General features: G+C 40.4%; 1 protein-coding gene across 1 annotated transcript in view; it reads right to left on the reverse strand.

Annotated features, from left to right (window-relative positions):
* Positions 1–23,560, reverse strand: part of pclob (piccolo presynaptic cytomatrix protein b) — a 59,960-nt gene that overhangs the window by 2,578 nt on the left and 33,822 nt on the right. Inside the window, exons 15-37 of the mRNA XM_078793243.1 lie at positions 21,930–23,488; positions 21,587–21,852; positions 20,465–21,284; positions 19,331–20,375; positions 18,398–18,466; positions 18,051–18,077; positions 16,543–16,631; positions 15,704–15,779; positions 15,498–15,623; positions 14,430–14,538; positions 14,179–14,246; positions 13,860–14,098; positions 12,641–12,688; positions 11,197–11,327; positions 10,058–10,084; positions 9,620–9,713; positions 8,006–8,077; positions 7,613–7,925; positions 6,795–6,989; positions 4,404–4,545; positions 4,277–4,332; positions 2,473–2,607; positions 2,172–2,317 (exon numbers count right to left, since the gene is read on the reverse strand). Coding sequence (XP_078649369.1) covers positions 2,172–2,317; positions 2,473–2,607; positions 4,277–4,332; positions 4,404–4,545; positions 6,795–6,989; positions 7,613–7,925; positions 8,006–8,077; positions 9,620–9,713; positions 10,058–10,084; positions 11,197–11,327; positions 12,641–12,688; positions 13,860–14,098; positions 14,179–14,246; positions 14,430–14,538; positions 15,498–15,623; positions 15,704–15,779; positions 16,543–16,631; positions 18,051–18,077; positions 18,398–18,466; positions 19,331–20,375; positions 20,465–21,284; positions 21,587–21,852; positions 21,930–23,488 — 5,852 coding nt within the window. The remainder of the gene's footprint in view (positions 1–2,171; positions 2,318–2,472; positions 2,608–4,276; positions 4,333–4,403; positions 4,546–6,794; positions 6,990–7,612; positions 7,926–8,005; positions 8,078–9,619; positions 9,714–10,057; positions 10,085–11,196; positions 11,328–12,640; positions 12,689–13,859; positions 14,099–14,178; positions 14,247–14,429; positions 14,539–15,497; positions 15,624–15,703; positions 15,780–16,542; positions 16,632–18,050; positions 18,078–18,397; positions 18,467–19,330; positions 20,376–20,464; positions 21,285–21,586; positions 21,853–21,929; positions 23,489–23,560) is intronic.

A 23,560-nucleotide genomic window follows, 5' to 3' on the forward strand; every position in this document is an offset into this window, starting at 1 on the left:
AATGCAATTATGGTAATGCAACCATGAAGATTTCATTTTTCTTATGGCATATTTTATATTTCTTACACTCATTTGATGTGATCCAAGCTGGCCAAGGCAGCTGCGGTCAAAGGTTAAATTATGTGGCATATTTTACCAATAGTAGTTTTGTGTGATGATGTGTTATTAATGTTCTACAGGCCACTGGGTCAGAGAAGGTGTTTCTCCAAGCCTCGTCTACATAATCCACACTGCTTGACTATTGTAATCCCAGTAATGATTTATGATCATATATAAACTTCTGTTCACCCCACTACACGTTTTGAGGCTGCATTATTATATACATGTTTTACTTTTGCGTCTCACAGCGATTATGGTGCTTTCAAAAAGTGCAAAATCTCAAAAAACATCATCAATGACGGAATTATAAAAGTAGTTTAACATTTTAGCTGTAATATCGCATACAGGTGGTCCTCAGTTTAAAGCAGGGGTCGGGAACCTTTTTGGCAAAGAGAGCCATGAAGGCCAGATATTTTAAAATGTGTATCTGTGAGAGCCATATACATTTTTTTTAAACATTGAATGCAATAAAATGTGTGCATTTTTATGTAAGACCAACAGTTTTAGATATAATGGGCTCTAATTACGTAGACCAGGCACACTACCCCACGCCAATGGGGTGTGGCCAGCACACTTTTGTGAGCAGCGCAGTGTCTAATAATAAATCAAATACTTGTTGCCATTAATACAACTTCTGCTGCTGCATAGTTTTGCACCGTACTCCGTAGACGTATTTCATTCTTTTGGCCATCTTCGTCAGAAGGCTTGGTTCTGCAGCTTTAGCTATTTGACTAAAGGAGGAAAGTTTACATTGACATGTTTTTTTGACATCTCAATGACCGAGGTAGACTACAGCATTACCCAGTAATAATCAAGTTTTGGTGTTTGACCTGGAAAATATCAGGAAAGATAGATATGGTTGGCCGTATTGCAGCAGAATATAGATGGACGAATTAAAATGCATAAGAAAGTTGTTGATTTTGAATATTATTTTTAACAGTCATTTCTGTGAGGTTTACTTTAAAATGTTAGCAAAAATACATTTTTATTGTGGTAAGAAATGCTTGAGAGCCAGATACAGTCATCAAAAGAGCCCTACCTGGCTCCCGAGCCATAGGTTCCCTACCTCTGGTTTAAAGGGTTCTGAGTTTTTCTATTAATTATTAATATTGTACTGAGAGAAAAATAACCCGCACGACGGGAGTGTAATACGTAGGCGGATGAATGCATTGGAGTAACGCTTTAGTTAACTTTTTAATTTCAGGTGCACTTTTTTGGATTTTTGCCCATCATCATCACAATCCTTATGTGAGACATTAACACGAATGTCATTCCCTTCTCTGTGCATTCTAAAGATATAAAAACAGACAAAAAGAGACAGCTCAGTAGTGCACGTATCGGGATCCACTTATGCCGCCAACAAAGACTGCTAAAAACACCTGTTCTCCTTTTATTATTATTTCGTCTAATTCTTGCATTATTTAGTATTATTGTATGTTATTATATTATGTTTGTTTTCTTCAGTTACTCCAGTTTCCTCCCACATTCCAAAAACATGCTAGGTTAATTGGCGACTCCAAATTGTCCATAGGTATGAATGTGAGTGTGAATGGTTGTTTGTCTATATGTGCCCTGTGATTAGCTGGCGACCAGTCCAGGGTGTAACCCGCCTGTCGCTTCAGTGGGTTTAGTCTGCAAGCATACCTGCGACGCTTGTGAGGATAAGCGGCATAGAAAATGGATGGATGGAGGTATAAGATTCGCTTTACATCTACATCACAGTCTAGCAACAGAACTTGTATGGAACCCGAGGACTACCTGTATTTGTAAAGTATTACTGACTTAGTTTGAATGATTTGTGATTTCTGCAGACACAAACAGCATACAGTATTTTTGGAGAACAAAGAAATACGTATTAATCTGCAAATGAGCCAAGATAGCTGGCGTGGCTTTCAGACTTTATTCCCCTTAAGAGAAATAACTCTGTTAACTCTGTTTTCAGTTTTTGATCCATGATGCTTGCAGTCAAAGGTCAAGTTATTACATGTTGTTTCTGCGGGAAAAATATGTCTCTTCCAAAATAAGCCACATCTACGAATTCCCAGTGGATTGTGTAATCCACGGTTGCATACCTGTATGGAGTGTCCTGTGGGGTTGAGAGGAAATCGGAAGGTCTCGTTAAAAGAAGGCTCCCTGTCATGACGACAAACTCTGGTTTTCTTCTTGATGATCCTTTTCTGAGTCGCCACATTGACCACGTACAACTTCACATACAGGTCTGAAGGGAGGGTGTCAAAGTAGACACAGATGTTATGGATGGGGCCTGACCTATATAACGCTCATGAAGAACAGTTCATCCGCATCCAGTCACTCATGCATGTGCATACACAAACATTCGCATATTCACACACATAGACTGTGTCTGTTTCACACCTGGCAGGTGGTCTGGGCTTTTGAACTTGTAAGTAATGTTCCTGCACTGAAGGATCTCCAGGACCAACTGGTCACCATCTGTCTTCACCTCCTTCTTTAGAGCAACTTTGATCTCGCCCATCACTTGGGTTTTACCTGCAATCACAGTACACAATTTTATTGGTTACTACCTATTCTTATTATTATCATAGTTGATAGTCCTGATTATTACATGCTTGCAAATGGACTCGATGGAAAGCCTCCAATTGCAATCTTGAAAAGCTTTGCACATTTTTTTTTGCACAGTTGTCCTTAAATTGGGAACCCAAAATAGGTTGCCGGACACTTTTATTGGGTCACAGAATGTCAGAATGAAATACTATAAGCTTTTTTTTTCTTATCATCAAGCAGGCACACAATTTATTCAAGCTAAAACAAAGTTCAGAAAATTCTTGATTTATTTTTGAATTGGTAGTCTTCCAAGAAATGTCCATTACTTTTTGGTGAGAGGCCACTCATTGATTTTGTCCAGCACTTTTTAAAATGATTATTTTTGCTGTCACTTATGAAGACTTGTGTATAACAGTCTGTATTTGTTTGCATCTGCCTCGCTTGGGTTTTCCTGTGTAGAGCATGTGTTACAATATTAGTGCGCAAAGTGCTATGAAATTCTATGAATGTGTGTGGATAACACTGTGATGAAAAATATTCCAAATGTAAATAATCACAATGAATAATGAGTTCAACCTAAAAACATAACATACTTCATAAAGGTGAAGGACATCATTAAATGCAACCCTTCTACAAGCTCAACTACATGTTTTCCTTAGCCTGTTGGAGGTGAACCCCTGGAGCATCATGTGTGGAACAGCTGTAGACTCCAACAGTCCATGGTGACCTTGGACTGTGTTACATATTGAAATTAAACATTAGGGAAAGATTGTATCACTTGAAATGTACATGCAGTTATGGCAGACAACAGGATACTGTTGAAGTCATGTCTTCAGATGTACAGTAGTGTTTCTTAAATTGAGATGGGGGCCCAGTCAGGGGTGCGGTGAACTGTTGGAGGGTGTGAGAGGCAGGAAGGAGTTCAATATAAGTACAGACCTGCCAACATGTATGAATTTGTGTACTCAGCAGGTATAAATAAATACATAGACATTATCAGTTTTGCAATATTGTTTCAAATCTGGAGGGTGTACTTATATGTACTAGCCAGCAGGTGGTGACAACATACAGTAGATCCCTGCAAGTAAAGGCGAGTTATAGAGACTCCCATAAGTCTATTTTTGACAGTCTAATAAAATCGGGGTTATGATGCTGCCACCAAAATTCATCTGTGAGTAATGATGCCAAAAGCAAGGAATAAAATACACCCAGAGCTTTCAGACACTCAACTTGGATCTTTCCTTGACAAGAGCACCAGAAACGCAAAATTTACAATCTACAAGTTACTGGAAAAATCAATAGAAGATTTACACCTGTGTTTTATAGGCTACTCCACAGCATTTAATAAAGTAAAACATGAAAAATCTGCTAAAAATTTTGAGTGATCTGGATAGTGATGGGAAAGACTTGAGGATGACAAGAAATCTATACTGGGAATAAGAGACACCAATAAGAATAGTTAGTGAATGCAGCCAATTCAAACCATCAAAGTGGGGTTCGACAAAGTTGTGTACAATCTCCCGATTTGCTTAACGTCTACAGTGAAATTATCTAACACAACAGCAATTAACAAGATGGAAGTTGGAGGAAGAAATGCAGCAACCTCAGATATGCTGATTACACACTGACAATTCATGACAATTCAGCCACTTGCCTTCATTCTCTGGAGTCCCCAGGTGGTTTTTGTCAGTTCCATTGGGAATAGTACCACTGTAACAAACACCACAAACAATTATGTGTTGATCACAAAAATTCATTTTTTTTAATATTTATTTTCTTACATCCGTGGCACTTGAAAAATGGCGCTGTCCACTCCAGTTCCACCTCCTTCACCCGAATCCAGTCCTCCATATGCGTCCCCTACCAGACTGGGGGCCGACAGGACCACTGACCCTGAGACATCACCTAGCCTGTGTCCTGGTCCTAAAAACAACACAAGCAGAAAAAGAGTAACTATCTGTTCATCTGGAGATTTTATGTAGATTATAACCCTTTTCGTTGGTTTTGGTTGCTGCTTGTTGTACAGTAACACTTTTTTTGCAATACAGTGTTATATACTTTGGGATTATGAGAAATTAGTCTGTATTCTGTATGTAGGTCAACAACATTAATCTCCACAACCTCATAAGATCCATGCACTGCAAGAGCTGTATTGTAAAGTATGCTGCATTTTAATAATGTATTAATGAAAACAAATATTATTGTAGTTGCACTGTATGTACAGTATTGATTGGGAGCAGCCATTTAAAAATCGATTATTATTTCATTTATTATTGTATTCATAAACTGTTATTTTGAAACAGCTCTTGTAGTGACTCTTCCTAGAGTGTGCAGATGGACTTTTTTGCAGTCGTAGTCAGAACTGCTTTTGCAATGTTAAATAAGCTTGGAACACAATCAATAACTTAGTGTTGCATACATTGTAATAGTTACATGAAATACACAGGACATGCTCCACATGCACAGTGACACATTCATTCATGTATTATTATTCCAGTTACTGACATATTATGAATTAAATATGCATAATTTAGTTATTTTATTTAGTATTGTTTATAAGTAATTGAATTTTAGAATTATGTAGGTATTATCTTTCTGATGTTGCCTCACCTTCCCTCGCCACTGCTCCTCTCTCTTTGCTCTCATTGGTGGATTCACAGGTTCACAATGACCTTGCGCTGTCTCTTTGACCACTTCATTCTGTGTCAATTGTCCCTTTTGCTATGAGGCATGGGAGTAATGAAGGGGGGGAAATGACTGGGTAGGGTGGGGAGCCTGTCAAATCCGTGTGTGTGTTTGTGTGTGTTATTTTTGCTACGCCGCTAATGATTCAAGCATGCAAACACACACTTCAGAAGAAGCCAAGGGAGCCGCTAGGTCATGCTTTATAATAATAGTCTTAATGTGAACAGAAAAGACACTAGAACAGGGCGATTCAACTGGTGGCCAGTGAATTACATCAGACCAATCCACAAGTTCAGTTTAAAACCTGGAACAAATTAGCACTTTTGCAGCAGATTCCTAAAAACAGCAGAGAATGCTTGTCATTTTGTAGATCTTTGATGAGCACTAGCAGAGTGCCTCTGTTTTTATTATTTTTTATGTCTTTATGACTATATGTTCAGGACTTACATATTGTAAATTATGTCAAAGCCATTCGTTTACATTACAATATTTTCTGGACTATAAGTCGCTACGGTGTATAAATTGCAAAATCAAAAAAACACGGCAAGTCGGGTGGGAAATTATTTAAGATGCTCTGAACTATAAGTCACATTTATTTACAAATTTATTTCACAAAATTCAAGACCAATAAAAGATTTAATCTGGAAAGGCAACTTATTCAATTACATTATAGTACACAGAACAACAGGCTGGGTAGGTGTCTGATATGTTGGCATTACACATTAACAGTTATTCTGCCACACAGCAGTATAAAGAACATGGGAGTCTGAATAGGCCAAATTACAATAAAAGTCAGTGAGTCCAAAAAGTAGCATTCGTAGCATTAAAATCAAATTCACCAAGCTCCCGATCTCATTCCACATCACTGAATCCATAGAATTCTTCACCAATACTGTATATAGCTGTCACAAGCCTACAACGCACTCTGTCAACAGAGATGTACACTCGTTTGTCAGTTATATAAAGTGCAATTTATAGTCCGAAAAGTACATCATGTTTAGAACAAGGTTCTTAGCGTTCTGAAAATGGTCCAAAGAACAATTTAGTTGAATGGCCCTGTCCCACAAATTAGTAATTATTAGTTTGTTTAGTGGTAATTTTAAGAGTGTCTGAAGCTGCCATCCCAGATTGGTTTCTGCTCAGGAGTCAGGGATCACCACTGGGTTTATTTGTTGTAGAAACCATATGCTCGGGATTGGCGCATGCATGCTGTGTATTTTTTTAAATTAAAAGTTTAGTATTTAGAAATGTATTTAAATATTGTATCTTAATTTGCTGAAAAAGCAAATAATACTGTATATTTTGTATTTTGTTGCATTAAGTTTAATGTAATTAAATGTAATTACCAATTTAAATAAGTAAAAAAGGGGAAGCTAAGATAACACTTTCAGGTTCCATCTCAGCGTTGCAACATTGCATGCACAGGGAAAAATAAATAAGGGAAGCATGAGAAAGGTTAGTGCATCAAGGGTAGGGAAGGGATTTACTTGGTTGCAGGCGGGATTGTTGCACGGCAGCCTCAGCAGCAGCAATGGCTATCCCAGCATCCTCCAGGTGGGCCTGAGTGACACTGCTCTTGCTTTGGCTTCGAGACGGCCCGTGGGAGCGGAGCTGGCCATCAGAAGAAGACTTGGAGCTACCCGGGCTGCTGTGGGACTTTTCCAGAGGCAACATCTGACAATCTGTTGGAATATTAGCATCAGGGAAGATATTGTAAAAGCATTGTTGGTTGTTTGGAACCAAGACACAGGAATGCTATGGAGATAAACTTATAAATTTTGGTAACATTATTATATTGTCACACAAATTTGATTGGTTTGTGTAGCCCGCCAGGTTCCACCCTGGTCTCAAACCAAGATCTGCTGAATGAGAGTCGAGAGAGCCAGCCGTCAAGCGAAAAGCTGTAAACTCAATGTTGATGGGACGATGGGCTCTCTGGAGGTGTCATGGGCCTGTCATCAAAACACCAATGAAGGAGGATGCCCACCTGACGACACTAAAGTTTGTTTTTATTTTTTTTAACCAGCCCCCCTTCCTTCCAGGCTGAGCTAACAGATGACATAACAATTGTATGCTATTATTTTCACATTAGATAAATATAATCTAATGTGTGCAATTGCAAGCAGAGCTTGGGGGAGGACAGAGAGCTTATCTCGCCTAAAGTGCACGGCCATATAAAAAAGCCAACCTATGTGTGACATCACAAATGTCCAGTTTTATAACGCTCTCTGAAATTGAGCATTTTGAGCCAATCCGAAAAACTTCTTGCACAATATGTCCCCTTTAAAAGAAGCGTTCACCCTACCTTTGGAGGGATCAGGGAAGATTCCATGGCTTCTGCTCTTGATTACAGAGTTTTTAGGTGAATCATAACTCCCTTCTCCCTGATCTGGTCCTTGTCCCTGTCCTGTACCATGCCCAGGCCCCATCCCAGGCCCCGGTAGGTGACCCTGGCCTGGGGCGTGTCCCTGACTGTTCCCCTGACCGAATCCAGACCCAGGTGGTCCCTGAGCTCCATGGTGGGCTCTGCTGTGTTCAATGCTCTCACTTTGTTCCTTAAGTGGCAGCCAGCGAGGAGTGTTATCTAACTGGGATGTGTTTGACAAGTCAATCAACACCTGGGATGCAAAAAAACATGCAGAGTGAGGCAAGTGTTAGCTTCCATTAAATACAAGGCTTTGACACTAAAAGCACTCACTTCTCCGAGGAAGTCATTGGATGACGATCTGTCATAGTCCCACACAGTCACCTCCAGAGTCTTTTTCTTCAGCTGGAATGAAGAGGAAAAGTGGATAATTTATTGTCTCTGTGCATTTACTTGTGTGAATAAATTATGTTTGTTGTGCTTGTGTCCTCTGTGGGCCATGCATCAATGAATGCAAACAACATGTGGCAATGCAATAAGCAAAGATGTACAGGAAATTTGCATTAGGTCAATAAATGCCCACATCTGTGAATATACATGTTGTGTGTGTGTGATGAAAAGAGCATCAGCAGTTGTACTTTGCAGTCGGTGCAGTCTTTGTGAGCAAGTAGTGCGATGTGATTAAACGGAGGACGTCCCACAGGGGCTGGCTGAAATAGTATTCATAGTGCAGACATTTGCCTCTAACTATGTCATGTTTCCAGACACCAAATGATAAAAAAAAATCTAACTTCAAATTCAAAGTGTAATGGTTTTGGAAAAAAAACAAAAAAAAAAACAGGAGTTAACACATTTAAGAACCCCTTTAACCCACAAATTTTGTAAATATCTTGTATTATATCTTCTATTGTTGGCAGTTTAAAAATCATCCACTGGACTTAGTTTTCATGACATGACCTTTATGCAAGCTTTGTTTGTAAAAATGGGTTACTAGAATGCTGTTGCAAAGCTTTGCCACACGGTGGTGCTACAAGTTGATTAGTTAGGGCGGCCACACACCACAGAGAAAAAAAATAAACTATTCTGCTGTGCTGTAGACCAGTGGTTCCCAAAGTGGGGTACGCGTACCCCCTGGGGTATAGTTGCCCGAAGGGGTACATTAATAAAAATGAAAAACAATTAGCATCTAACTCTCAAAATTACGAGTGTGCCTGAACACCTCACAGGGCAAGGAGACGGAGATATTTACAAAACAAACCACTTACACAACAATAAGGCAATGTTACAAAACATTATACTTCTAACAGACACCAATGTTAAACAAAGCTTTCTAACTGCATTTATAGGTCAGAAAAGTGGAAAAAGCATAATAGGTCCCCTTTAAAACACTGGACCAAATACTGCATATTCCCAGCTGTGGGAATGCAGATAAAAGGATAGACATAGACATAGACATAGACTCCCTTTATTGTCATTGCACAAAAACACAGTAGTGAAATTGCCAACGAAATGTACAGGGATACTGAAACCCCCTCAAGATAAATTGCAAGAAGACAATTCTTGTAGGAATGAAACATCCAAAAGAGTTCATATAAAAGAATCTGCTTATTTCTGTCTTAGGGAGTTACATAGGGCCCTATGATTTCCACGGTAACGGAATCACCGAATTGGCCAATTGCCTAGTTAAGCAGAGCACGCTAGTGCTGCTGTGTGTGTGACTCAGGTTGGATGCATGTTTAAACCATGTTGTGTTTTACAGTGTTAATGTAAGAAATCATATTACAATGCCTGCTAACAACATGCAGGTTCTGAGTTAAAAAGACCAGAGACACTTCATTCTTGCACCCAGCTCGCCTTAACCGTAAAGAATGAAAGAAATAAGAGCACTGTTTTCTGTATATTGGCTGTGTAAACAAAACAATGTTGGTATGTTGGCGTATACCATACCTGTTCCAGATGGATGTTCTTGTAGATAACTGTCTGGTTCCATTCTGGATTCATGGTCTTCTGTGCATACTTGGTCCTCCTCTTGTTGTCAACACTGAAATATTATGAGAACAACACAAATTTAGAGATTTCTTCATTTATTCAATGTATACCAACTGAAAATATGTTTTAATATGACCTTTCACTGAAGACAAATCAAAGTAATGATTGGAAATAAACTATAAATGTTGTAAAGTCACTTATCACTAAAGTACTTCTAACAGAGGCAATGTGAGATGCATGAAGAGTGAAAGCTCTGATACCAGTCATCATAACACCATGAAACAGAGCAGACACACAAACAAAACACTAAAAGAAAAGGATGGGAAAAATGACTACATTTTACAGGGATAGAAAAGGTGAAACACCAACTGAAAGCAAAGATCAGCACCACACTACCTTGCATTCTGGACAACCATGACTTGTCTGAGGGAGTCCAGAAGAGGAAGAGGAGGGCAGATTTTCACAAGACAAGAAAGCCGAAAAACAAAAAAACAGTCAGAGTAACCCAATGAGCGTTAAAGAAAAGGCAGTAAACGGAGAGTGAGCCGAGGCAATCAATACTCTCTCCTGGTTTTATCACCAAGAAAAGCATGTAAACAAGCATCATCACATGAGTGCAATTGGCCAATTGGCTACTCTGAATTGCTGTGCTGCTCCAGCCATCAATGTCAGACAGATACAAAACAATGAGCTCTACTACATTGCTTCTGTTGGAGAAAATACGCCTGTAGAGAGGGCTTTATTTGAAACAGATACTGTTACACAGGAGATAATGATATTGATCCCTGTGCTACAGTATTTACAAGATCCCGAGATGAGGGTAGAGCAGATAGAAATATGAGGAACCATCCATGATGGGGGCAACATTGTTATGTCTATACAAAGCATGTCGGGGAAGTTTAATCAGGAAACTGGTCGCCAGTCAATCACAGGGCTACTATCTTAAGATGTTTCTCCAGAAAATAGTTGAAAATACTTTTTGCAAGCATGCGATCAAATCCCACCAACTAATGACTAATGACAGGCTTTTTCCCCCCAGAGCTTTTTCCTCCTGTCACTCATACACGTCAGTAACCTGGAGAGATGCAACTGTGACATTGAGACCTGCTGGAGAAAAGTGTCTCACAGGTTGTTCACAAGTTAGCAAACAACAGATGCTAATTGAATAATAACGGTGATCAATGAAGCAGAGTTGTCAATTTTGTCTTAAAAAATGTTTTCCCAAAAATGTGTCTCGGAAAAAAACAGCTGTCTTTATATTCATGTTCGTCTTCTATCTGGGTCAATACAATAATTCAACCCATTAGTAAAGTAAATGTAGTTCAATTCAAACACCATCAACTGCATCATTCCCAGTCTAAAATGGCCTCATATCATTATGTTCTGTCTCATTCTGCATTCATACAGTACAAACACATCATTACATACAGCACAGTCATCCCAACCAAATAGGAGAGGGAGAGAAATCAAGACAAGCACAAAAAAGCTGGAAGGCGGAAACACATCAGACATTAGAAGCCCGTCTCAAAGCTCACCCTCTCCCCGGTAGCAGGTAGACCTTGACGAAAGGGTCAGAGTAGCCGTCATTGTCCCTTGGGGCTAAGTTTCGGGCCTGGAGCACATGCACAATCAGGTTTCCCACATTTCTGTCATAGTTGATCTGCAACTGAGTGGGGAGACGAGTGGGAAAATGATTAGGATTGAACAGTCATGTGTTCATGTGAAAGGTAATTTACTTTAGAGTCATAGTCACAAGTAATATGATCAGTGTTCTATACAGGTGGTATGGTAGCTATATATTTAGATATTGGGCAAAAATTGTGCGTAAAAGCTAAGTCTCAAAAAAAGCAAAGCTAAGCAAAATCTGTTAACCTACTATAACATTGGTTAGTATACAGTATCGCAATTCCTAGAAAAGCCTGTGATGGTGGTATAATTTGGATTTTGACCAATTTTTTTATCACACATATATAATGTGAGACCACTGCATATCTCATAGGACACCATTTGCTGCTTTTTCTTTAGCTTTTATGGTACCAAAGAACGATACTGATAATGTGTGTTAATAACCTCTGATGCAGACATTTAATGTGTTCCCTGGCTGGTCCACCAATATTACAGAGCACTAAAGTAATCTTTTGATTCTTTTGTGCATCAGTGCATCAACAAGCGCAAATATAGCGGTAAAGACAAGCGCGTAATTTGCCCAGAAATAGGGGGGTTATGACCCCCGCAAAATTAATATAACCTCCCGAATATAATCACAGAATTCAGATTTAATAAAAATATGCATTATCTTACATTGATATATTCTTGAGTTCCTTTATTTACATCATGGTCACAGCAAAACAGAAGCATATTTAATCATCCGGTGAGTACTTGAACTTGCTTTCTCTACCTCATGTTCAACAGTGTTGCCAACTTGCAGATTTTGTTGCTCAATCTGGCGACTTTCCAACCCCTCTTCTCAAAAGCTACTTGTTTGGGAGTTTTTTTATACTTGGGGACTCAAAAGTGAAAGCATGTATTTTGTGTTCTCACTGAGCAAGGTACGCCGCACCCAAAGAGAAGCCGGCAGGAACCAGTCAGCTTCCGAGTCGTGATGCTGTAATTTTCTGTTAGCTCCGATATAAGAGGAGGTGTGTTTTAGGTTTGTTTTTTATCACTAGTCTTTTGCTACTCTTGATTAGCAAAATGAAGCGCATTATCTTGGAATTTTTCGGGTAAATATAAGTCATTAATAAGCCTACTGTATTGCTATGTTCTCAGTTGCTATTACATATAGTCAGAAGAGTGTGCTACTCACGAACCACACTGAGTCATGTTAATAATAGAATAAACACAGCGTCATCTGTTGTGGTATGTTGTCATCTAACCCTCGGTCAGGTCATGACCAAGGGCTAGATGGCTTGATTTAACCGCAGAAGTACCCCCTCCGTGATCGATTACATGTTGTTGCTTTGAGAAAGTGTTTTGTACCTGAATTTCTCCAGTAATGGGATGTGATATCTTCATTGTGTCTGTTGGCTGAAATAGGAAACAAAGGAGAATGATTATGAGTTAGTCATAATCACAAAATGATGCATTATACTTACTAATGTAAACATCAAACATATCAATAATACCTGAGTTGTGTATCTGACAAGAAAAGCCACATAGGATAATCAAATAGCTGAGGTATGCTGACATTAATTAAACATATTATATTTAATGTAGAAATGTAATTTCATTTTTGACACAATGCATTCACTGTGTACTGTTGCTTAAACTGAGTCTACATGGTCCTTGTCCACCTCCACTGAGGGTCATATGCTAAATGACCCCATTTAACTGTTCTATCATAATTGGCCTGTCATCCCCTGATGTACGCCATAGTACTGTTTGACCTTCACATGCGACCTCCCTTTGGAAGTGTTGTATGATGTAATGTTAATGGAGTCAGAACAGCCAAAGTGGATGGCACCCGGCACAGAGCGGCTCACTGCAGTGTTAAACAAGACAGTATACTCTGTGGAGTCTTGGCTTCAGGAGTAGCCCCAGCCACAGCCGTCAGCAAGTGATGTTAATACGCAGCAGTATTAGGATATTAAATACAGAGTAGTGATTTAATTGTGAATTATTACTTTTACTTTTACTATTAACCGTTCCCACCAAAAGTGGTAACATTTTGGAGTTCAATCAAACATTTCTGAAAAATGTCTCAAAGGTCAAACAATTAGCATGCAATTGCACTTCTAAAGTATACAAAAATATAAAGTTTGGACTGCCGTAAATGCATGATGTCAAGCTAGAATGCTGCACGTGTCGAACTCAGCTGCTTTCTTATGTGCACAGAAGAACAGCATTGTTGACCACCAGAGACATTTAACCATAGATCAGGCAATTAACGTTTGTGACATCTATATGAGCGATACAATGAATTAAGTCAATCAATTATGTACCCACATTTTACCAAGTATATGGAAACATAATCATTAATTATGAACAATACCAATTAAATAATATGCCATCAGGTAACAGTGTTGCAAAACCCATATAAGACCACATAAGACCACAAGAGAAAGTAGTGCTCACTGGTTTGTAGCCTACATGAGTTGCTTAGGTGCTCCACCAATTTGTTCATATAAAAATGTCACTTTGTGTATATTTATTTGTATTACTCAAAGACGTAGTAATTTTAGGCATTAAAATTCACTACCTTGTGCCGTTTCTTGTTTATGGCAGGGGATGCAGGCTGGCCAGGGCTCGGCACACCACTGGAGGCTGCAGATCCAGTGCCTGAGTGGAGTAGAGCTGACCGCTCCAATGCTGACAACACTCCCAACCCTCCAGGTCCAACTCCTGTGCCCAATATGTCTGGAGCTTGCTGCTGGGACACCTTCTGCAGCTCTGCAGCCAGCTGCTTAGGATCCACACCAGGAGAACGCTGCCCACCGACTGAAGAAAAACATCCACAGTAATGCACATTGCACAAACAGGAGACGGTACACAGGTGCATGCAAATGCATCGTACATACCAGCCTTAAGCTGGACATGGTACTCCAGGACTTGTGGGTGCTCGGGGTCAGACAGCATATTAAGGTCGCTGTTTGGATCCACACAAGGGGACATTTGCAACCAGTGAATTTAGTAGGAATGAGTGGTGTTTGTCAGATGAAGGGGCGTGGAGGAGAAGGTAGTCATGGGTGCACAGCCACCATATTGCATCTAAACATGTCAAATAGTTTCAGTGGCACAAGAGGGCTAAATGGTGACAGCTGTGACTTACAGTCTCACACAGAGCTCCGCCTCTGTGCACGGCTGGCTCATGATGCCTTGCACTTCTTCATAGGTCTTTCCAGTCAGCGGGATGCCGTTCCACTCTAACACCTGCATGCCTATTATGTCAAAAGTGAAACAACTTTAGGTATTAACGTCACAAAATGGCATTAGCAGCATATAAAGTATGTGTGTTACATTGTATTAATGCTGGCAAAGGCGTTTGCTTTTGTTACAACATTGGTTCAATTGAGGGTGTGTTGTGCCCCCCATCCAAAACAGGGGCGGTCCCTGACTGAGAATATATCCATCATTTCTAAAACTCTACATAAAAAGACAAAGACAAATTTTTAAAAGCCACTTATTATTGTATGTATGTTGGAAGTTTAATGAACAATGTAACAAATAGAAGATTTCAGCCCTTAAGAAGACACAGGTGAGCTCACTAATACAAGAATAAAACCTGCCAAACTCACCAGCTGCTTGGGTTAATATGTGTCTTTTAAGAAAAGTCCCTCTGCTGTCGCTGTGCAGCACTAATACATTTCGTCCTTCCCCGTGCTCTATTTTCGCTTGCACCTGAAGGCATGTTCTGTTGTGCTACGCTTGCATCGTTCCAATTCAGCATGCAGCAGCGGGTAAACATCAGCTCCCTGACCACAGTGCCTGCTCCAGAGACTGCTAATGAAAGCAGTACCTCATTTAAAGACGCTCTACGGCTTTTCAAATAGGTGGTGTTGAAATAGGCACAAATTCCTTTCCCCTTTGTTAGAATTATGACTGTAGATAGAAACTATCCATGCTAAAGACAATCTTTAACTGTAAGAAGCAGCATAAGCATCTAAGTTCAGTATTTTGAGGTGAAAATGCAAGGCCTCTACTGCATCATGCTTGTTAAATATAGCTCAATGACTAAGACCTCCCAAGGTAAAGCCTTTTATAAAGAACGTGACGTCTTTTGGAATGAGAAATGATACACCACATTTAAAATGAATGTTCAGATTCTGACTTTTTGGATAAGGGGTTCTTCTAGCAAATATCATCCTACAGATTTTAAGCATTACTATATCCATTATACCCTCTGTGACTTTTCCCGTTTGCTCTGCAACTCCACCAGGAATAACTCTGGCAATATAGGCTCCAATGTCTCCACGGCACCCTGGAATCTCCTTGCCGCCAACCACTCGTATCCCAAGACCGTTCCCTAAGCAAAAAGAGCATAATCAGGACTAAACGATAACAACATCTTTGTGGACTTGTTGTCTCGTCTGTAAGCATTTGTACCTGACACACTGGAGTCCCTCTGGTCTCTCGTAAGCTTGACGCGAGTGTGAGGGAAGACATAAGGGACCAGTTTCATCTGAGGAAAAAGTTAAAAAAGGAAGAAAGTTCAAAATGTATACTACTACGTGGTTAGCATTAATAGTTAATATTTTGAAGTAACAATCAGGTCGAAGAGAGTCCCACACTACACAATGATTAATCAGTTTATTTTTCCGTATTAGAATATAAATATATAAAATATGAGTACATTTTATTCTCAAACTGGTCACTTTTACGGTTCATACAAATACACTGGACCTTTAATAGTAACCACATCTTATATTAGTAGCCTATGACCGGTTGTTTCTCTGCCATCCAGCCATTTGTTTTATAACAGTATGTTATGCTCTCTCCTATGTTGCAATTGTTGTATTAAAATTGTTTTTCAGCCTCACACCTCAGCAAATGTTGTCAAGACCTACACAGCACATAACATGAAAATCCCCAAGAAGAATGAAGAGTAAAAAAAAGTGAAAATAAGGTAAACAAGACGCATTTAATGAAGTAGGCAATGCAAAATACAGTACAAACACATTAAATACACTGTAGAGTGGAGTTCGCCGCTTTGGATGCAAGAAATATGAAATTCTTGTTCTGTTTGTGGTACGATGAACAAGATGATCTAATCAGATTGTTCTGATGTATTTCCTCTACTCGTGACCACAAGGGGCTATTTGGTCCCTGCTATTGCTATGATACATGTCACAAATTACCAAAGTTTGTCCTTAACTGATTTACTTCTTTGACATTTAGACTCAACAACATCAACTGTCATGGAAGTATGTAAGTTTAAATTTTACCTGTCTCCTTTCCACCATGTGTCTATGTTGAGGGTGTCCTTCTCTTGGTTTATCAAACCAGTCTGTGTCTTCTCTCCTCAGGTGGTAGGCTAGGCAAAAGAAGCAGCAGTTAGTCCACCTGTAATTATATAAAAAAAATCTACTAATCTACTTAAAGCATGGTAAGGATAAAGCAAAGCTCAATTTTTCAATCAAGCTTTGGAAACACAGTTTCCAATATGCATCACAAAGTCTGTTACACATCAGTTTTCTGTATTTCAATGTACGTATGTCTTCTTCTTTACTTATGTGCACTGTGAAAAAAGAAAGGGTTAATACATACGTCTATGATTAAAAGCAGAAGCTCTTACAGCAGAATTTTTAATACAGCTTCTATGCTCTTGGAATTGAATATATTTAAAACACTTTTTCCACAGAAAAATGTAAGGATTCCACTTTGATATTCTTCACCTTTTAGTTTATCAAAAATAATAATACAGGTGGTTCTTGGGTTATATACAGGTTTGGTTCCTTGATTGTGATGTAAATTGAGTTATAGTATCTGACACGTACACTACACCACACTAAAGACAAGAATTAAATGAAATAATACAAAATTAAAGCCAATGCAATAGGTACCTTTCCTTCTAAATAATAACACCTCTACACTAATATATTATTACCATCATTTTCAGAGGATCAGTGTAGTGTTAAACAGGTGACCGATGTGCATGCACAGGACTGTTGAATTTGCTGATTTACAGTAGCGCAAAATTACGTTTTTAATTTATGGGAGCATATAGTATATGTAACCACAAAACTACAGAATGGCATAAACCGAGGACCACCTGTATTAAATTAAAGCAGTTAAATACATTAATAAAATCCTACATCTCAGCTTTGATGGAATAGTTAACGTTTCTACTAATTAGAATATGCTGTAGTAGGTCTTTAGAGAATGTAGTGACATTTATATTTGAAACTTTGTACTATAGTTTTGCCTCATGCCCTGTAGCCACTGACTTTTTGAGATTATGTAAATGCATTATCCTATTGTCTCAGATTAAAAGTCAACTATCAGCACTTCTTAGAATTAGAAGCGGTCAAATCGACAATCAATTCACAGTGGCAATATTGACTTTGAAGAGCTTGATCAAAACACCAGACTTACTCTACATTCTAATACCAATCAGATCGACACATTTGTGACAATTGCAAAAACTACATGAACATGAAAGACCAGAAATGGAGCTGATATGCTTACAAGAACCAGTGTGATGTGCAGCCATTCCCTAATGATGCATAGTTTGAGTCACTGCAGCAGATGTGCTATTGTGATGGTTCATTCCCAAATGAATTGGACATGTCAGCAACTAGAGTTGTGTTAAATGGCATGTTACTTTTCACCATTGAGATGCGGGTCATTCCATAATGGATCCAGTTGGTATGTTAATAAGATAACTCATAGAGAAGTGAATCATTGAGAATGATATGCGACATGGAGGCAACATGGGAGAATGCTGTCTCACCTTCTATATTCCAGTTTGGGCCTCCAGCTGGGATACAAAATTGTATATGTATGTTTTAAAAGAAGGAATATATGTTTTGTTTAGAGAAATGCGTGCAGCAGACTACAAAGTTAAGCTACAGGAACTAAGCTGATAGTTGATATGTACAGGGAGTGTATGTCAGCACATGCATTAAAAGCAGGAGTCAATGTATGATGCATGCTGGAAAATTACTGCATACAACTAGCCACTAGACACTTAGGGAGAGGCACTATGAAGAATACACAGAATACATTATAGGGAAAAGCTCATCCATCAATCAAAGTGGGCCTAAAGAGTTAGTTCACCAGTTAGTTAAGATACTCTACCGTGTCTGATACTTTCATGAAAGATTCTGGCTTCGTCTCTGTTCAACACCAGCATGGACTCACTGAGTCCTGTAATCAAGGCAGATTGACACTTATATGTGGGGTAATCACACAAATCATCTTCTCATCTGCTCCAGAAAGCTCCTTCAAAAACAGTCCAGAAGCTCATGTAATATGGATGGGGATGAGACTTTAACCATCATCAACAGTGTTTTGGAAATGTCAAGTATGTTCCTCTGTTTTACAACTAAGTATGTTGGTGTGTGAGTTGCCCTTATAACACTATTTGAAATGGCAATGAGACCTCCTGAGAACAGCAGAACATGCAGAGGACATTGACTTTATTAAGATGTAAACTCAAAATACAGATTGTCAGTGTATGTAAAAACAAAACAAAAAAACATGCAAGGATGCAAAATCAAATGCAGTTAAAAAAAATCAATCAAGACACACACTTAATCTAACAATAATGACATGATGATAAGGCGATAATATAAATGGAATGGCCTTTATTGTCAAGATGTACAACAAAATTGGAGAGTTTAACTGCGATAAACAAGGGAGGACTGTATTCCCTTTAAAAAAAACACACACACATTGATCAACTTTAAAATGGAACATGTACTTGTGGGGGAAATAAAGCAATGTAAAAATAAAATGACAAAGCATGCTCTTGAAATCACAGAAGGAATATGGATAGACTTCCATGGTTCCATACATAAACTCAAGCTAAGAGTCTTATGTATCACTAAGTGTAAGCACTAAAAACAGAAAACAACAGCATGCACATGTTTAACATGAAGAAGGAAAATACTGCTGTTTGGAGTACTGATGACTGAAGAGCACAAAACCAGTAAAATCACTCAGCAGTTGCATGCATGACAAGTACGTCCACACAGTAAAGTTCTTGCAATAGTCTCTGGTTCCATTTACCTTCACTGTCCGACATGGCACCTTGTAAGTCATCCATGATGAATGTAATATCTCGATCGTAGCCGCAAGTCCGAGATTCTTCCCTCATATGTTGCTGAACCTCCGGCAGAGAGTGACTAGATCCAAATTGGTCCCTGGAGTCGGCAGCAATTGGAGGGAGCGGTCCCGCTGAAGCCCTAGCCATACCCATAGGCTGCCCCACAGGGCTGAGAGGGCTCTCCTCCTCTGAGTTTTGAGCCACAATCGGAATACGGCCCCGACTTTGGCTGATAGGCAAACTGGTGGGCTTTGCTCTGGTCACACCGGGAGCAAATGCTGCATCTAAAACATCCCCATCTGTTTTAAGTCTCAACGAGGAGCTGGAAAGATCCCGTTTGATTGATAGATCCAAGCCATAGACAGAGGAGGGCCGGGAAGATGGACGAGATGATGGTCTGGAGCGGCTGCCACTTGGGTAGGTACCATCATCCTGGACAGTGGCCCTAATAGTGGAACCGAGTCCAAGAGACTGTCCAAGAGAACCAGCAAGATTAGCCCCCAGTGAGGATCCCAAGTATTTCTGCTGCTCTGATAAGTTCTTCCTTAGTCCAAATGTAATCTCATCCTGAAGCAACCTTGCCCTAGCAGCCAGATTGGTCACAGAAGAAGCTCCAGATCCCATGTAGCTACTAAAGTCTGGTTCCAAATCTCGCCTCTCCTGAATGGGGGAGAATTTAGTGATGGCTTTTGGGTCAATTAAAGCCTTTTTGTTTTTCATCTGTTTCTGGTAAAGTACAGCAGCCGGGAGCTGTTTTGCAGCCTGTTTTTCCAGAGTGAGCCTTCCAATGCTGTACTTTTCACCTTTTGGGAAGTGGCGAAAGCTGCTGTCACTTGGGAGATACTGGGGAAGTCCCAAGCCTGGTAAATGCTCTAGTCCCTCAGTCCCTCGCCGGAACTCCTGCTTGATCTGCTGCTTCAGGAGCTTTAACTCATAAGGTTCTTCCATAGTGTCATCTTCTCCTTTACCATAACCTTGAACTTGGGACGGCCCTAAAAAATCTGCTACCTAAAGGGGAAAAAAGTATCTTAATGGCAAACAGAAAAGAAGGTAAGTGTATATAAAGTTGATTGTTAATAAAAATTAAGTTGGTGTACCTCTGTGCGTCTGACTTCTGCTGCCCTAAGTAGTCTGTCAGCCTTAGACAATTCCTTATCAGGCAGGGTAAAACCAGAACCCAAGCCAGTGGTACCCAACCCTGTGGAGGCTTTGGTGAGTTCCCCAATGTCCTCGATCAGCACATAGTTTCTGGCATTGTGGTGGTCAATATCAGCATAGAAGGAATCTGCAGATATGCTTGACATAGGACTAGAGGCCATGCTCCTTTCCTCTAGTCCTAGCCTTAAATCTAAGCTGCCATACTTGCCTCCGAGATGAGCCACCCCATAGCCACTTTCTGAGGAAGTCGGAACAATAATTAGAGGCTGGTTACGTATGACCTCATAGTTAGTAGAGATCTTAGGTTCTAAATCAGACAGGTTGGTTTGACGCTGCTTTCCTTGTAAGAGCAGCGCATGTTGGTAGCTGCTAGTCTGATCTTGACCATGGGGAAGGGATAAGGTGGAGTAAGGTGATACCTGTTGGTGGTAAACAGACTGCTCATACAGATTATGTTGACTATAATGGCTAGTGGTTTGAGTCTGGGGAACATACTGGCCATAATGGGAGTAGGGGCTCGTGAGCGTGTTGTACTGGGAATCGGCTTCTGTCTGTGGGGGAATGAACTGATCAAATTCAGACTGGGGTGCTGTCCGCGGCCTCTCCAGGCCATCACTCCTGTCATCTCTAATGTTGCTAACCTCACTGTCTGACATGTAATCTCTTTCCTCCGCCACCCCTTGGAGATAGGCCCTCTCCCTCTTCTCTCGTTCTTTCAGTAAGGCCTCCTTTCGCCGATTGATACCCATCTCCAGGTACCTACGGTGATAAAGACATATTCAGTGAAATGTATCTTAACATTTCAAACAAAAACAGAGTTCTCACACCATAATACCTTTCACTATTTGTGTGTTTGAAGAAGTCTCACTGAGGGGTGTCAAGGCAGCCTTTTAGCCCATAAGCTATCAAGGTAAGTGTGGGCATCATGCAGATGGATTAGGAAGGATGATTCCATAACAGGAACAACAGCAATGGTATAAATCAAAATTCACTGATGATTATTTAATGGAATATGACAGACAAACAATTTTCTAAATCGTGTTAAATCTGCAGCATCTCACCGTAGTTTGGCATCAATTTCCTTTTCCTCTTCATCTAGTTCAGCCTGTTTCTTGCGTAGTTTTGAAGATTCCCTCTCCACCAGATCAAGCTCTTTGTCAATATCCTGTAGGATTTTCGCCCGAGCCATCGTGGTACTGCGGGCAAGACGGCGGCGGGCGGAGTTGGTGCTGTAGCCTGACCGTCCCATCAGCGAGTCATCCTCAGGAGGTGGATCTGGAAGTGTCCGCTTGACCTTCTTACCTGTGCCAGAGGGGGAGCCTCGCCCCTAAAGTACATAGTTGAACAAATACCAAATCAAGATTTCAAATACAAACCAAAAATTCAATCAACTGCATAACTTACGGAATAACTATCTGCATAGTATCCACTCATCCTGTCTTCTGTTGTAGGACTCAGAGATTTAGGATCAGATAGAAACTTCTGACCAGGCTTCAACCGAGGGCCAGAGGAAAATCTGGTTGGGTCCGTAGTCAGCATTCTCTGTCCTCCAAGTGATTTATCAGGAGATAGGGGGGACACTGAAGTATAGAAACCTCTAGATCTAGCCGGTGCATCAGTTGTTAGGTGTGTGCCGTAACCCATTTCATTGGGTGTGTGTCTTCTATCTGAATCTGTCTGACAGCTCAGACTACCACCTCGCTGAGAGTTTTCTGGAGCTGAGATGTGTTTGATTATTTCCACCTTGGTGTCCATCTGGACGTTGGGTCGTTTGATGCTTCCAGAGTGGTCAGTCTGAACGGATATTTCAGCAACTGTCTGGATAGCAATGCTAGAAACCTTAGAGCTATGTTTTCCTTCACTGCTGTGCTTGCGAGAGCGCCGCCGAGCCTTTGTGGGAGCATCCCATTCATCTTGGTCTTCATCGTCAGTCTGTGCTGAGCTATCAATGTTTCTCTTATTTTTCTTCCTTCTTCCGATGTGCTGCTTCTCTGCTGAGTCTTCATCATCAGTCTGCACGCCGCTGTCAATGATCTTTTTACCTGTGTCCTGCTCATCTTGAATATTTTTTGCCATTCTATTCTGGTCGTGACTTTCCTGTGGTCCAGTTGATGGACCTGTAGACTCATCTTTAACAGGCCAGTACTGTCCACTGTCTCCAACTCCAGCATACTTGGCCTCAAGGAGGTTTGTTGTAGTGCCTACGTTACCATAGTGCTCATCTAACTGCCGCTGAAGTTGAAGCTGGAGTTGCTGGATTTGCTGCAATTGCTCCTTTTGTTGGGCATAAGTTTCCTGCTGGGCCATCATATGAGCATGGTGTTCTTCCTCTTGCTGCAGGAGAAGCTGTTGTTTCAAAGCCTGGAGCTCCTCAAGCTCTTGTTGCAACATCAGCTGCTCCTGTTCACGATAACGCTGGATCTCTTGTCTCTCCCACTCTAACTCCTCTGCAAGACACAGCTGTTTTAGCTTCTCCAGCTCTAAAAACTCCCTCTCCATCTGATACTGAGCCATCTTGGTGCTGTCTAAGCCAGGGAATATTGGAGACAAAGCTAGCGCATCCAAAGAAGCAGCCAGTGCTTCCAGGGTGGTATCTGAATACATTTCGGGGAAGCCTGTTATGATGTCAGCCAATGCTGTGGGTAGAAGCTCCTTTGGTAGCACTGTGTCATAAGGAATAATTTGGCCTTGGTCTGTGGCAGGTATAAAACTATATTGTTGGGGCACAGACTGATTGTGGATTGTCGACGTAGGCACTGAAGTAGTGCTAAAGATGGAGCCAGGTTGGGTGGTAATCGCATATGTTGATGGAACTGGGGCAGAAACAGAGGAGTACACTATTCCATCTGAAGTTCTTAGAGCACTATTTACACCAAACCCAGAAAGAGCATCCTGGGAAGATGAAGAAGCAGTCATCCCAGGGAATGCTGCGGTAGCTTTGCTAGTGTAGTCAAGAGCTTTACCTGCCACAAGAAGTCAAGGGTATAGTTTTTACTAAATATACTGTAGCATACAGAATTTTACAAATAATCTTT

This window comes from Doryrhamphus excisus, linkage group LG1, assembly GCF_037039965.1.
Source record: "Doryrhamphus excisus strain RoL-2023G ecotype Guam linkage group LG1, RoL_Dexc_Guam_v1.1, whole genome shotgun sequence".
In the NCBI taxonomy this organism is placed as follows: domain Eukaryota; kingdom Metazoa; phylum Chordata; class Actinopteri; order Syngnathiformes; family Syngnathidae; genus Doryrhamphus; species Doryrhamphus excisus.